Source organism: Mus caroli, chromosome 1 (genome assembly GCF_900094665.2).
Source record: "Mus caroli chromosome 1, CAROLI_EIJ_v1.1, whole genome shotgun sequence".
Classification (NCBI taxonomy): Eukaryota; Metazoa; Chordata; class Mammalia; order Rodentia; family Muridae; genus Mus; species Mus caroli.
In genome coordinates, this window is record NC_034570.1 from 151,011,334 (window position 1) to 151,028,090 (window position 16,757).

Sequence of the window (16,757 nt, forward strand, 5' to 3'; positions counted from 1 at the left end):
AAGCCAGCCTGAAAGATCAGTGTTATAAGTCCCATCAGCAGGACTGCAGGAGTGGTGATGTCCTTACTCACAGGTCCTCACAAGCCACAGTGTAGACCAACCAGACACAGATTTAAGCTTTAGTGCAGGCTTTCCTTGGTTTTGGTATTGCTTTGGGATGATTTCTTACTACTGTTATATTCCTATCTTTGGAATAGAAATGTCTGCATGTTCCTGTCCCCAGTTTATCTGGGAAGCATGCAAGTTTTGTTGTGACTTTTTGTCTTTATGGAGCTGAGAGTTTAAGTTGCTATGTGTCTAAGGAGACTGTTAACGTGGATTTTCAAACAATGTTGAAGCAGCAAAGTGTTTGTAGACTCTTAAGGATGAATTAGAGGCATCATTGGGTACAGTTTTTGGAGATGACACTTGAAGTTAAATAGTCTGGCTCCAATGTCTTTATCAGTGGTTCTCAACATGTGGGCCACAACCCATTTGGGGGTCAAATGACCTTTTTACAAAAGGGGTTGTTTATCAGATATCCTGCAGATAAGATATTTATATTATTATTAATAACAGTAGTGAAATTGCAGTTATGAAGTAGCAACAAAAATAATTTTATGGTTGGGGGTCAAGACAACCATAACCAACTATATTAAAGGATCATAGTATTAGGAAGGTTGAGAACCACTGATCTACATGATCTTAACTACAACATACATATGTGAGATCCTGTCTCAAACAAACATATGCACACAGAAACCAAACCAAACTAAACTAAAAGACCCTGGTGAGGATGAAGGGGGAAAGAAAACCCTAATACACCACTGGTTAGGAATGTCAACTAACACCGTCATTCTGGACAATGATATGACAAATTTTCACAAGCCGAAAACAGAACTGCCATACTTTCCAGGTGGGCCATTGTTGAGTTCTATGTTCCTGAAGAAATCCAAGGCAGCACATCATGGACACGTGCACATCTATGTTTACACTGACACTGTTCACACAGTCAGGATAGAGGGTCAGTCTTGGTGCTCACTAACAGACAATAAAGAAAATTGAATAGAGACACATGATGGGCTTGTGGGCTGTAAAGAATGGATTTATATCATTTTCAAGAAAATAAATGGAACTGAAGATCACTACACTAAGAAAAATCTGCCAAACCCAAAAAGATAAATATTGCATATTTTCTTCCATATGAAAAATAGTTGTTACAAAAAGAACATAAAAGAAAGGGGACTATTAGAGAGGGAGGGAACAACAGTGTGGGGGAAAAGCAGCCAGCATAACTGGGTGAGACATGTCCATATAACATAATTAAAGTACATTATACACTTGTATGAAAATATCACATAGTCGGGCATGGTGGCGTACGCCTATAATCCCAGCAGTCAGGAGGCAGAGACAAGTGGATTTCTGAGTTTAAGGCCAGCCTGGCCTACAGAGTGAGTTCCAGGACAGCCAAGGCTAGACAGAGAAACCCTGTCTCAAAATACCAAAAACCCAAAAAACCAAAAAAAAAAAAAGAAAGAAAGAAAAAAGAAAAAAAGAAAATATCACAAAATTCCTATGAGTATGTTCAATTAGGATGTGCTAGAAGTAAATAAAACTCAAAGCAATTAACTCGAGCTTTGTCATTACTGAGAGACAACATTTCAGGCACTCTTGGGCTTCAGCCTCTTCTGTTCTCACCTGGGCTTGTGGTTATGCTAGTTCACAGCACAAAAGATGCATGAGAAATCCCTTCCAAAACAGAGAAAGTGTCTACTGAAAATTCAGTTAGGCTCAGAGCTACTGTAAAGTAGTCAGGTTTTAACTTTTATATAAACATATACACATTCTCTTTTCTGACATATAAGAAATGAGAACTCAGTCAGTATTGTGCATGTTTGAATGTTCCTTCTGCCAGGCAGGTAATTAGATGGATGGTGTTCACTTTAATGTAGTCACACAAATTCCATCTCTGTGTAGAGTTGGTTTCAGGATTCATTCAGGGTAGTCACAAGCATAGTCACAAGCATAGGGCCCTACTGTACCAGTACCTCTTTTATCATTTCTAACTACTCTAACCCTGCAATATGATGTTTTAAGGATGTTCACGTATCACTAAAGAAGACAACAGATGCCTTTCTACCCAGAGGCCAAAAAATGTCCTCGGCCACGGCTATACCTGGGTTAAAATACTAAAATTAAAAATATTACAAACAAGTCAACATGCTGCTTAAGAAAGCAATTAAGTCAATAGCTACAGTATTAAGCTGGTATGCAGTAAAGGCCTTATGTCCAGAGTGATAGCACTGGGTTGTAGAAAGGCAAACTGAACATTAGTAAATAAGCTACCAAATATAAGAAAAGACTTTTTGGAAAACACATAATGCCTGAGGGTGAAAAAGAGAAAAAGAAACTATAGCAAAAGGCAGAACTTTGTTGGACTCACTTGTGCATGCATATGATTTGATGACAGTTTTAGTCTCAAACACATAAGATGTTTTTTTCCTAACTAGTCATTATTAAGCTTTATTCTAGCCTTCTTGAGAGAGTATGTGATAAAGTTTAGATTTATTTTAATATCAGAAAATAATCAAAGCCAAGATTCACAATTTTATGAAAGGACTAAGTAAGTATATCTCTACCATTTTATGATAACAGTTTAAGTCGGGGGCTGGAGAGATGGCTCCAGTATTAAGAGCAACTATCTGCTCCACAGTCAGGAGGACCATGTAATAATTAATAGCAGCTAATGTTACTTAGGTAGTAACTGTCCTAGACAGTTATTTAGAAATTTCATATACCTTATTAATTATAATACCATAAATTAATTTTCTTGAAACTAAAGTTCTAAGTACTTAATTTACCAAAGGTCACTAAATAAGGCTGAAAGTAGAACTGGTTCTGGCCTGGCTTAAAGTCTGTGATTAAACTACCATCTTATTAGGGAAAAGAAAGGCAATTTTGATCTTCAATAACAGAATGTCTTCTCTCTTTTTTTTTAAAATCAACTTTGTAGCAAATATCTTACTGTTACTACACTGTTAGGGCTTATATTGATATGTTGATATAAAATTAAGCAAGGTGATTATAATTGAATTCTAGTGTCATATATTTCCAGCCATCAGGGGAAAGAACAGGAAATTGGGATATAGTAGTTTCTTTTTTTAGTATATTATAGATGCTTTTAAACAATTCAATTATATGTTTAGGAACCTCCAGGGATGTTATTATGATTAGAAGTATTTTTAGGAAAAAATGTGGCTTCATCTTGATAGAGCATAGGTTTAACTTGCCTCAGATTACCTAGCTCATAGGCATGAAAGCATCTTTTATGTTTACGGAATAAGTGCTAGCAAGATTAAACAGACTTTAAGAAAAACAAATACCAAATAAATGATAATTTAAAAGAATGCCAGGGAGAGGATCAGACTTTCTCAGAAATGTTGTCTTTCTCTGTGCCAGTGGGCTAGTTCAGCATGACAGCTGTGCAGCCCTGATGCCGAGTTCAATCTTTGAATCCCACAGTGGAAGGAGAGAACTGGTTCCTGAGAGATGTTCTCTGACTTCCACATGCAAATAAAAATTTTACAGAGGCTAAAATGAGTCACAGGGTCTACACGGAATGATTCCAGTAACAAGCAAAAGAGGTAAAATATTTTGGTAAGTTAAAACGAAAACAGACATACCTTTAGAAGAGCCAAAGCTACATGAAAGATTATATTCAAACCCTGAAACAGAAAATAGATAAATAAATGAATAAAGTGATCATCACTAGGACCACATCTCCTATCACTATATTATTAAACATTTTCTCATGATGTTATACATTTTTTTAAAGATTTATTTATTTATTATGAGTACACTGTCATTGTCTTCAGACATACCAGAAGAGGGCTTCAGATCCCATTACAGATGGTTGTGAGCCACCATGTGGTTGCTGAGAATTGAACCCAGGACCTCTGGAAGAGCAGTCATTACTCTTAACTGATGAGCCATCTCTCCAACCCAGATGTCATACATTATTAACAAAATTCTCAAATTCTCTCATTTTTACTTAAAATAACATTATGGTTGAATGTGAAATATTTGTGAAGGCCTAGCTGATGGTGGTGTTTTAGGAGACACTGGGGCTTGCTGCCCACAGGGCCTACCTGGTAGGTGCAGGATAGAGCAGGTTATAGGCCAGCTTCACTTCCAGAGATTTTTCTTCACCTGCTGAAAGTGAGCAGGCAGCCTTGCGCTCCTGCCGCCACAGACATGGTTCCCCATCCTGATCATGATGACATTACCCTTAGCTAGTGAGCTAAAGTGAGTCCTTTTCCCTTAACTTGCTTCTGTAAGTATTCTGTCACAGTAAGACCAATAAAATAGTAATTAAAACTTCTCTGACAAATTTATTAAAATGCAATGTTCTATTTAATACATACTATTTTTACTGTCTTTTATAAAGTATTTATCCTCTATCCATTTGTGGATTATTTATGTCTAGGCTTGCAAACATCAAATTCCTTGTCCAAGAAGGAAAAGGGATGGTGATATTTAAAAGTATTGGCTGAATTTTCTAATCCTACTCTGGCTTTCTGGGTAATGTGGATATCTTGAGATATAGAATCTTATGTGCCAAGATACCAGAATCACAAATGATGTCTCCAAAGACTGTGCTAGTTTCTTTCCATGCAAGTTCTCCTATGTGAGAACGGTTTTTCAGTTGATATATCTGATAAGCTCAGGCTCAACTAATACATCCTCTTCACAGGATCTGTCTGTCTTCTAGATGTGAACTGCACTATATCAAGTGTATTCTAGAAAAGCTTTCTGATTTCTTTCTCAAAAATCAGAAGTGATGTTTAGGAAAAGGTACCCAGTGTCTTGTAATGATTTGTGAAGCAACGTTTTACAACCAGGCATCAAAATTGCAAAAGAATGATCGGAAATATGAATGATAAACACAAAATATTTGGCTGATTAGAATACAAACTATAAACCAAATATTTTGGTTGACTTGCTTGGTTAACTACAAAATCAGAAGTAAGTACAACCAGGAACAGAGACAAAATAAATGGACATTACCATCCCAAGAGATGATGCTAGTCTGATTGTGATTATAGCCCACCAGCTAGAAAAAGGGAAAGACTGTTTTAGACTTGTTTTTAAATGTGGGTTAAAATTACAATTGTTCTCCCAATCTGTATTTGTCATCTTAAGATCTCAACTAGCTACTGACTATCTGTCAAAGTTTCTATGCCAGAATTTAAAAAGCAAACAAAGACCCATCTAAGGCCATGTATCCCATGATAGCAGCTAGGTAGAATGAAATCTCACAACTGAGTGCTTATCAACTTGCCATCAGAATAAATGCAACATGTATCTGTTCTCGTTTATCCAATAAGTCTCTCTTACATCTCTCTAGTTCCCTCAAACGTGTTAACACTTAGGTACTTTCCCTTAACTTAGTCCCCACTCCTCCTTCCCAAATCCTATCATGGTTTCATGGAAAACACCACTACATATTCAGTCACCATGCTTGTTATTTACAGCATCACTATAAAATAGCCCCTACCTCTGTTTTTAACACAATGAGGAAACCTCCCTGATTCTCATAATACTATGGAGGTGTCAGAGTATGAACATGACTAGCCCAAGCTCGTGTACCTGTATAGTAACAGGATTAGATCACCTCCAGCCTAAGTCTCAGAGGTATAATCTATGACCATTCTTCAAAGAGTGCAGGAATACACCTGGAGCATGCTTTCTTAGTGTTATACTAGCCATCCTAATGTTTTGTAGTTGATTTTTTCCCCCTATGAATTCAACTAGACTTCTTCATAGAATTGCCTTCATACTGTGGTAAAAAACACCTTTTCTTGAATTGTATTAAAAACAAATGTTGAAGCAACAAGGCTATGAAAATATAAGACCAGAGAAATATAAATACTTATTTTAAAAACTTCTTATTTTAAAAACTTAAAACCTGGGGTGCATAGTGAGGGGTGGGAGGAGAGAGTTATTTCCAAAATGCTTCCACTGTTCAGGCAGAGGTTATTTCTAGCAATTTATTAATAGGTGTTAACTTTCTGAAAATACCTCTTACCTTCAGAAACTCAACTTTTGCCCAATCTTAAAACCAAGATAACACCATGCTTTGACGGCATTTACAGCTTTGGGCTCAACCTGCTTCCACTTTACCTGCCTTTATAATGGGACTAATCTTACTATGCTAAAGATACAATCTGTAATCAAGTTTTCCAAACTGAACTGAACTATGCCTCCTCTCCTCTGTGACTCTTCCATTCCCCTGACTCAGAATGAAGGATGGCTGTGAGCATTATTGTAACTACTCCCTGGAAGCGGTGGCTTGAGAACAAAAATGAATGTCCACTGTAACTGTTAAAAGCAGCAGGTGGATACACATGGGTAACATCTGTTTGAGATTTTGAGCACTATTCTAGGTCAGAAGGGGTCAGCAAAGTAATTTCTTCCCTTGTAAAATTCTGGTAAGAAATATTGAGACAAAAAATTCATTATTTATTTCTTATGTTGTGTTTTATGTGCTATTCAATAAACAAGAAAAAGGCATTATTAAATAAAAGCAAATAACTATGTTGTTATGGCTATTTGCTACTTTCAATATTAAGTCTACCTACTATGTTTAAGTCTAAGAGTAAAATAATTAATAAATAATAAATAAGAGTATATAAGCAGGTGTACTGGCATATACCTTTAGTTCCAGCTAAAGGATATCTATTAGTATCTGTGAGTTCAAGGCCAACCCAGAGCTATATGAGACTGCCTTAAAACAAAACAAAACAAACAAAAGAGTGTATATATATATCATATATATATATATATATATATATATATATATATATATATGAATGAATTGGTATTTAAATGTGCCAAGATCTGGGTTAATTACATTAAAATTATATCTTATTTTGTTTGTTTGGGTGGTTAGCTGGGTTGTTTTTTGTTTGTTGGTTTGGTTTTGGTTTTTCAAGACACAGTTTCTCTGTGTAGCCCTGGATGTCCTGGAACTCACTTTGTAGGCCAGGCTGGCCTTGAACTCAGGGATCCACCTGCCTCTGTCTCCCAAGTGCTGGGATTAAAGGCATGCACCAATACTGCCTGGCTTAAAAGCATATCCTTATTCTTCACACATCAACCTTAAACTTTCACAAAAAGAAATTATGATTTCCAGGATGAGCTAGGAATAGTAGTACACCTACCAGAAATCAGAGGATGAGGCAGGAGGATGGAAGGTTCAAGCCACCCTGGGTTACACAATGAAGCCTTACTTCAAAATTCAAAAAACAGCTTTACAGAAATCCATGTGGATTTTCTAGGGCTGCCCAGTACAAGCTACAGATCACAGATGGTAATTTAAGCAGCACAGTTATAAAAGTCATCTTCTAAAGCACTAAGTCAGAGAAGGTGACTCAGTAACAAGTGATTATTTACAGCATAGATCTCAAAGTAACACCCTATGTTTTACTGGTGTGTGTGTGTGTGTGTGTGTGTGTGTGTGTGAGAGAGAGAGAGAGAGAGAGAGAGANTATGTTTTACTGGTGTGTGTGTGTGTGTGTGTGTGTGTGTGTGTGAGAGAGAGAGAGAGAGAGAGAGAGAGAGACAGAGAGACAGAGACAGAGACAGAGAGACAGACAGACAGAGAGAGAGACAGAGACAGAGTCAGACACAGAGAGAGACAGAGTCCTGTATGGTGGTGCTGAGTAGAGGTCTTTGGGTCCCTTAAACAGGATTGTGGAACTCTGACTTCCTCCCCCTTATACTTTCTAGTTATGAGGTTAAGAGATTTTGTTCTAACAATATGAATTAACCAGTACCTTCATAGCTCCCTGGGACTAAACCACCAACCAAAGAAAACACATGGAGGGACTCATGGCTCTAGCTGCATGTGTAGCAGAGGATGGCCTAGTCAGTCATCAATGAGAGGAGAGACCCTTGGTTCTGTGAAGGTTCTATGCCCCAGTATAGGGGAATGCCAGAGCCAGGAAGCGGGAGTGGGTGGGTTGGTGAGCAGGGGGAGGGGGGAGAAGGGGTAGGGGATTTTCAGAGGGGAAACTAGGAAAGTGGATAACATTTGAAATGTAAATAAAGAAAATATCTAATAATAAAAAGCGGTTTTGTTCTGAACTGCTGTCATGATGTGCTACTAACCATAGGTCTAAGGAAATGGGGTCATCTAACCACACAGTGAAATTTCTAAACTGTGAGCTAAAAGAACCCTTTTCTCTTTATAGATTATCTCAGGCACGTATTACAGCAGTAAAAAGCTCAGAGGACAATAAGCAAATTTACCCTTATCTCAGTATTATTTAATGTATCCTCTAAATTCAAAGGATTAAAGGAAGTCCTCCATTTAAATACAATTAAAACCACAGAGCAGAAAGTAAAAACAGGTGCATTCCACCCAAATAAAACTCTATCAGTTGTTTCAATATTGAAAACACTCACAAAAAAGTGGCTGACTGCTGTCAGGATATGAGACAATAACAATCCAGTCTGCTGCAGAAAGAACAGGTCATCACCTTCCTTTAGTGATAGCAGATTGAAATCAGCCTTGTGTTCATGAAGAAATGGTTCTTTAACTGATCTGGACACTGCAGTTTCATAATCCAGTCACAGTCTGGCAACATGTTTGCCTTAAAGAACACCTACAACTAATTGCCCCAAATTGAGCTCTAATGTGCAGATCACAGTGTTCCGGGGTAGACTAACCACTAAGCCCTCACAATCCTACATAAATAAAGGCTGACAGTTGAGCACTCACTGAAAGAAAGACTGAACATTTGGCTGTGATGAGCAGACAACCGTGGGTTCAGAGAAAACTGGCAGTTTATGAGAGACGCTATCAAAAGCTGTGCTGACAGCACTGGGGAGACATGCTGAAAAGGTAATGTCAAGAAAGGGCCACATGCACATCAACACCTGGGTCAGCATGTGAGAATGGAAAGTTACCAATGGAGTGCAAGGTCAACAAATCTGAAGGGACCAAGATAAAAGGATGCCACGGGCAGCAGGAGGAATGGAAGATATACTGACCAAAGGAAACAGCACACAAAAATCAAATCAAGTGACAAGCATATCTGATAATTGCTAGTATTATTAGGACATTCATTAACCTACCATCTTCAGCACTTTATGGCTTTTTTCTCCATGAGTCCTCCTCTACAAATCTGTGCAATATTTGTAATTGTTACCATTTTTGAGCCAGAAAAACTGAGCCTCAGAGGCACCACACTGTTGCTAGCTCTTAACGCCAGGGTCAGAAGTAGGACTGTCAGAGTGACACAGATCCTCGGGATTCTCATTCACTTCATCGTAAGCTTACTTAGTAAAACTTCCGGTAGCAACCTGTGGTGGTGAGGGATGGCTACAAGTCCTTGACACTTCTCCCACCGAGAGGTAGGGCCTCTGGACTCTCTCTGAATTGGGTAACTATGCCACTGCTTTGATGAGAGAATACGGTGGGCGGGATGCAAGGTCTGCTTCTTAATCCTGGACTCCAGAGACTGATTCTCTGCTCTGATGAGTCACTCTTGCAAGTCAGCTATGGCATAGGAAGGACAAGACGACTTAGACCTTCATGTTCTAAGATGAACAACGAGAGGGCATGGTGGACCAGACAATGCCACTGATAGACCAAGGATTACCAAGATGCTGATATATAAAAGAAGTGAATTATATGTTCTAATTCATGCCACGTGAACCAAAAATTGGTCATATAGCTGAGCTTTCCCCAATCTTTAACTCATGAGACCATGAATAAAATTAATAAGTGATTTTAATTTTTAAAACATTCATTGAAATAACAACTAATGTCTGAAAAAAAAACTTCAAGAATTTCTGCATACCTTTTACAAAATTTCACCAATGTCAGTATGCTACATAACTAGATGACATATAATGAACAAAACCACAAAGAATAAAACCTTGGTCAAAATCTCCACCAATGTCACCTTTTCTCACGTAGGATATAATCCTAGCCCACACTTCGAAATTCAATTTCCCAAGCATCTAGTCTTTTAGCTAGAACAGATTTCACCCTCATGTCCATGACTATGGCGTTTCTAAAGAATACCTGCCAGGTTTTTAAAAAATGTTCATTTTTTTTCTGTATAATTAAATTTAGGTTGTGTTTTTGCCAATACCACAGCAGTGATAATGGGCTCTTTTCAGTACACACCACCAGAAGGTGATGTGACACCAGTGTCCCTCCATAAAATCATGGTTTCAATCCATTTGGTTCTGGTGTTACTTGTACAATACACTAGAGCCACAACAGAACAGAATCTAGTCTGCCTTTCTTTGATAAATTTCTCTCTTCTATAGTCTGTGTAGTAATGCCCTCCATGTCCTCAAGAAAATGAAGAGACAAAAACAAACAAACAAACAAACAAACAAAAAACCCAAACAACAACAACAAAAAATCAAAAACCCAAAAAACTAAAGAGGTTGCTTTTAAACATAAGTCCTTCAGCAAGAATACTGCATCACATTAGCCAAACGCTCACTGCATTACTCTTCCTCTCTTTAAACACTTGAAAGGCCCAATCTTTTAGGATAGATTAATTGGAATTTGATAGATAATAAGCAAAAAGAGGTGATTTGGTTCTGGGGATTTTTCATGGGCAACCACTAGAGGTCAGTATTGGATCACTGAAAGTCAAGTACTTGTTTCCTGTAACAGATTTCATAGACCCTCAGAAGAGTTATTTAAAAACCCTCATGCCACATCTTCCCTGTGTTATTAATGATGACTAATAAGATGTAAAATATACAAACAGCAGGTTATTTTATTCTCCCTTTCCCCTAGTTTCATAACATATTCACATTTACTATAATTCTTTTATTATTTTGCCCCAAACGAATAGTGAACAAAGTGTTCAATATATTGCATATAAAACATTTAAAACAACTTTTTTTTAAAGAAGAAAGTGAGATGCATGAGCACACTGGACTTCATTGGTTGGCCACTCATTTACCTATCAGTAAGTAGATCCCTATACACTATGGAGGACAGAGCCTGTCTGTGTTTTTAAAGATACACACACACCAGCTGTCAGAATGCTACCTGGAATAGAGATGTGCAGTCTGAGAAAGGTGATTCTAATTAGATGACCTGTCTCTCTCTCTCTCTCTCTCTCTCTCTCTCTCTCTCTCTCTCTCTCTCTCTCTCTCTCTCTCTCTCTCTCTCTCTCTCTCTAGTTCCTGAACCTAGGACTTTGCATATGCTAAGCAACAAGTCTACTACCAACTTACATTCTCAACCCTCATTCTTCCTTTTCCTTTCTTCTCCCCTCCCCTTCCCTCCCCTCCCCTTCCCTCCTCTCCCCTCCCCTCCCCTCTCCTTAGAACAATTCAACTTTTACTTCTACCCTCTGTTGATTTCCTGCCACCTACAGCCACTAGCAGCCTGGTCTACAAACAAAACAAAACAAAAAACAAAACAAAACAAACCCTCTAAGACACATGATATAATTTGAGCTCATTTAAGGGACCTAAATTACTTGTGCTTTGGGGACCTAAAATCTTTATTGTAAGGAACTATAAAAATATTGCTTCATTCACTTTTACCAGTGGGCCTTGTGAGATGGCTTGGCACTTGCTGTGTATGCCCAAGGAGCTGACTTTACTTTAGAAACCAATGTAAAGGAGGGGAGGTAGTGCCATCATATTCCTTCATGGTACTCTTTCAGAATGTGAGGTGGAAGGTGGAGACAGAAGAATCTCCTGGAAGCTTGCAGGCTCACTGCAAACACGGACATGTGAGGCCCCTGCCCTCTCTTTAACATAACAAGTGAAGCAGAAAACCTGAATGTTGTTATCTGAATACATACAGCATGGCTGTATTCCCAAACACATTGATCACAAAATTTAGAATTTTGAAAAATTAAGAAATTCAACTAACTTTTTGTCTGTTAGGCTATCGTTAATTGCTCTATTTTGAAAAAAGAAAAGAAAAAAAAGAAAAAAGAAAATTTCAAATATGCCAGGTGGTTTACTGAGTTCGTAGAATTTAGGACTGTACTGTCCAGTTTTCTGGTTCTGGCTCAGCTCTCTATGTGTTAAGTCAGTGGTGTTCAGCCATAGCTATTTATTAAAATCACTTGGGGAAATTTTATACCACACAGAGGCCAATGCTTGACAAGAGAACAACCACAATAACAACAAAATATTTCTCAGGAGCCATATAGTTACTTGCATTTTTAAGAACTTCCCAGGCAATGATGCCATGAATCCAAGATGAGAATTGAGCATTAACCAGAAGTAGCAAGTCACCTATTTGTCAGAATGACCCAAAAAAGTCTTAGTAATGCTCTAGATTCTACTTCAGCTGATCTAGGCAGGGCCTGGGCTTGTAAGGCATTTCTGATATGCACCAAATATTTACAGCTAACCTAATATTTAAAGATAAACCCCAAATTCATCCATTTGTACACAGGAGGATGGATATTATTTCAGGAACTGAAAAATGACTAATGTTAAATAATCTCTGGAACATGTAAATTCTGATCATAAATGTTACCAAAATGTAACCTCTTCAGTTCCCTAATGAATATTCCTTTCATGCACATTCACATGCATAAAAATTCATGAACAGAACAAAGTGGATGCTTCCCACAGCAAACAAACAGTATATTATTTTTATTATGCAATGATCTCAAAGTATTTACAATATCAAGGTAACATTAAATTCATGAATTTAAAAATGAATATATGCAGGGCTGGAGAGATGACTGTGCAGTTAAAAGCACTGGCTGCTCTTCCAGACGACTGAGGTTTAATCCCCAGAACGCACATAGTGGCTCACAACCATCTATTACTCCAGTTTCAGGGAACCTGACACACTTTTTGGCCTCCAAGGGCACCAGGCACACATGTAGGCATACATGAAGGTAAAACACTCATACACATAAAATAAAAAATAGAAATTAACAGTGACATAATTCCAGTTATAAAATAGCAATTAAAATAATGTTATGGTTGGGAGTCACCACACCATGAGGAACTGTATTAAAGGGTTGCAGTGTTAGGAAAGCTGAGAACTTTGCTTTAGATGATTTGCCAGCAGTAAGAAAGTGTGTAACGATCATTTAGAAAGTTGTTGAGGACATGTAAGTTCTATTAAATTTCACAATTGTGTCTGTTCCGTGATCTGTCTGTGTGTACACATATATACATTCTGGTAACGAGGTAGTCTGCTACTCTAACAGGAAGCTATGGATTGGCTACTCTAAAACCGACAGGAATGGACCTGCCATGGTGGACACAACTTTAATCCATAGTGTTCCAGAAGCAGAGGCAGGCAGCGTGATCTACACCTCAAGTTTCGGGCCAGCCACGGCGACATAACAAGACCCTGTCTTTACATAATTACATAAGTCTGCAGGAAACACACTAACACAAGTTAAACTTAATAAAATACAAATATAAATGGGAGACTGGAATGTGTAGACATTTTTTCTAGTACTATAGATGGAACTTGGAAATTAACACATTAGGCTTGAACATGATTAAAAATTGACTAACAGTAAGATGAAAGAGCACACAGTGGGGGCAGTGTGACAAAATCCCAAATGAGTGACTTTCAGAGAAAATGAGCCATTAGTATTATTCCCTTGAAAATTCCATTGACACATCAGTCTTTGCTCATCTTGTTATCACCAAATTTTAAAGGAAGTACATTTCCCTTGATTCCTGGGAAAGCACATTCCTTACCAGAAGAACCAATCACACACATGCTTTTCAAACTAGTAAAATATACTTCAATCTGAGGTTTTAATGAAACAAAACTTACTTATATAAAAAGCAGAAATGACAATTTTTTATTTTTTTATTTTTTAATCAAGCTTTTAATGAAAAGATCATAAAATAACAGTTTCTCAACACTGCACATTAAGACTGCACGCTTTTCAATGGAGAGATTAGATGTGGATAAATCACTCTAACATCGGAGGGCTGCAGAGCTACAGCTCTGACCTGAATGCATCCATCCAAACTCTTTAGAGAAGTAAATTCAAATCAATGTGATGAGTGGCAGTAAAGGTTACCGGTACCAGAGTGCGATTCCAGCATCCTTCCCCTGCTCAGGGAAGGACATAAAGGACTTCCTGATCCCTCTTCCAGTTCCAATTAAATGAAACAGATATACCCCATCCCTCCTGAGGTATTTGCAAATGGGATGGAAAGAACCCAACTTGAGGCTCCTGGAAGAAACAACTGATGGGTGGGTACAGGGGGTTCCTCTCAGCACCTGGCCCCATGGGGCTCCACCAAGAGGAGGGGAGGACCCTGGGAACTATCTCTGACCCAAGTGTTATGCATCATTTTTTGAGTCAATAAATTACAGCAATAAATAGCAAGGTGAGGTAGGGGAGGGGTCCCTGGTAGAGAGCTAAAGTAAGGTGACTGAAGCTGCAGGTTTCCTAGGAAGAGGTCCTGGGCAGCACAGATCCACAGCTCCCACCCTTTCCTGGGCTGGAATGTCAGACTGAGGTTGGGTCCCTTTCTATCCCTCATTCCTGGCATCCATTTCAGTTTCAGTATCATTGGCCCCATTGTGACTGGGGAAAGGAAGACCTTGGCCCCTTTAGTAGAGCACAGTAGGGCTTTGAAAGCCTGTCCATTCTTTACAGGTCTTGCCCTTGGCTTCTGCCTTCATTCATAGCACTTGCTACCTGAGGCCTTCCTCCCGGCTGCCCAGGGTTTCTCCTACTCAGGAAGGCAGACAGTCCAGCAGATTGCACTCCTGCACAAGGACCTGAGGTCCAGTGGATACTGACAGTGTGGGCAGCAGGTGGGGACCTGACTTCTCTCAGTGTTGATGTACAGAAAACATACTTCCTGGGTCATATGAGGTCAGGAGTCACAGTTGAGGTGTATGGCTATGCTGCAAGTCTGAGAATCTGACATGTTCATCTTTTCCTTTTTACAATCTTGGATGAGCCCTTAAGCTCAGTCTGGAGGGAAGGGGCACTGGCAGAGCTGGGCCTGCTCTGCCAGCTTGCCCTAAGTCTGAGAAATAAATACATTCATCACTGCACAAACACTGATACAAAAACAACACTGTGATTGCATCATCTGTTAGTAAGGACCAGACTCCACTGAGCTTCATAAAGCTACCGGCTCTTTTGCTTGAGTGACTCACAGTAACACAAGGCTCATGGACAGGGCCAATATCCATGCCTTGGGTTCAGCTAAGAAGCCTGGGGGCTAGTCACCATGGCGCATGCTCTTTGTTGTCAGCTGAGCTTGAAGAGGTTCCCCCAAAAATAGGGACAATTTTTTCTTTAATGTAACACAGTACTCTGATGAACCAAAACCACTGGTTTTCCTGGATGGAAACATTCTAAATTGGCAAAGTTCTTACTGCTACAGGTTTACATGTTCTTTTCAGGCAAAATCATAGTAAACACAATGATGTAAGACTGCACGCTCCCAATATCTCTCTATCTCTCTCTCTCTCAATCTATCTGTCTGTCTATCTGTCTATCCATCCACCCATCCATCCACAAGTCAGGGATAGCTGAAATCTGTAGCCTCTGTCCTGTGAAGCATAATAATTACCTACTCCACTTTCAGAAGGCAAAACAAAAAAGACCTTATGGATATTTTCAATTGAGTAATATAATTAAAGGGGCAAACCATGAGTTCTGGTTCAATGAAGCATGGATAGTCATTTGCTAGCTTCCTGATACAGTTTAGCACACTCACACTGATACCATAAACTGAGAGACAGAGACAGTTTCTTTTATAGAAACCAAGGGGAGAAAGCATCCATGGAAAAGGGGAGGATCATTAAGCCACTCATACTAAAAGAGCTTTTCCAAGAAATGCTGTTCTCACATCAAGAAATTATACTGGAAATCACAGGTCTGCCTTCCAGAGAGAGGAGGTGTTCCTTTTTAAGAAAAGATGGAAGAATTAGTTCAGTTAATTAGTCTGAGCTCTATGAAACAACCTGGAAAGGAAAATATGACAGGAGTGATATAGAACGAAGCACAAGGGCCTAATTAGTAAAGGATACCATAGAAACTAGTCTATCCTGGTTGCTGGAAAAATGTCTGTAACTGTAGGGAAAGGCACTAGAAGTCCTGTTCAATCCATTCCTATCTAAACATAGTAAATTAAGCTTAATACTAAGCAGTCTGGCAGTTAAATGTAGCAGTCCATCCCTAAGCCAAAGCTTCAGAGGAAACCTATTACAGTTCATCTCTGCTTCCAGTTAGCTTGGTAAGTAAGTGCCTCAGCTTCTCTCTATGTAAGACTCCTAAGTAGATAAACGAGGAACACTGGGGAAGAATGGCAAGAGGATTTGTCAAATGTTATATTTTTTGAATCCCATCCTGGAATAAGGATTAAGGAAATCCAATATGGATATGATCATCCCTCATATGTTTTAGTTCATTACATACCACTCTGCAGGTTCTAACAGTGTAAAACTAACTTCAGGAAACACTGGTTGTGTGTATGTCTGTGTGTCTGTGTGCTTATGTTACTGGAGATGAACCCAGGGACTTTTTCTTATGCTAGATAAGAACTCTACCATTGGGCTATACCACCAGCCTCAGTTATGCTTATCTTACTTTAGTTTGTTTATTTTATTTTATTTTATTTTTTATTGAGATAGGTATTCTCTCTGTAGCCCCGGCTGCTCTAGAAGTAATTTTGTATACCAGGCAGGCCTCGAACTCAGAGATCCTACTGCATCTGCCTCCCAGTGCTGGGAATGAAGGTGTGCAACAACCACTGCCCAGCTC

General features: G+C 38.8%; 1 protein-coding gene across 2 annotated transcripts in view; it reads right to left on the minus strand.

The window, feature by feature from the left end:
* Nucleotides 1-16,757, minus strand: part of Rabgap1l (RAB GTPase activating protein 1 like) — a 551,913-nt gene that overhangs the window by 161,848 nt on the left and 373,308 nt on the right. For both annotated transcript variants that reach the window (XM_021173796.2, XM_021173811.2), the window contains exon 18: nucleotides 3,663-3,704. In XM_021173796.2, coding sequence (XP_021029455.1) covers nucleotides 3,663-3,704 — 42 coding nt within the window. The remainder of the gene's footprint in view (nucleotides 1-3,662; nucleotides 3,705-16,757) is intronic.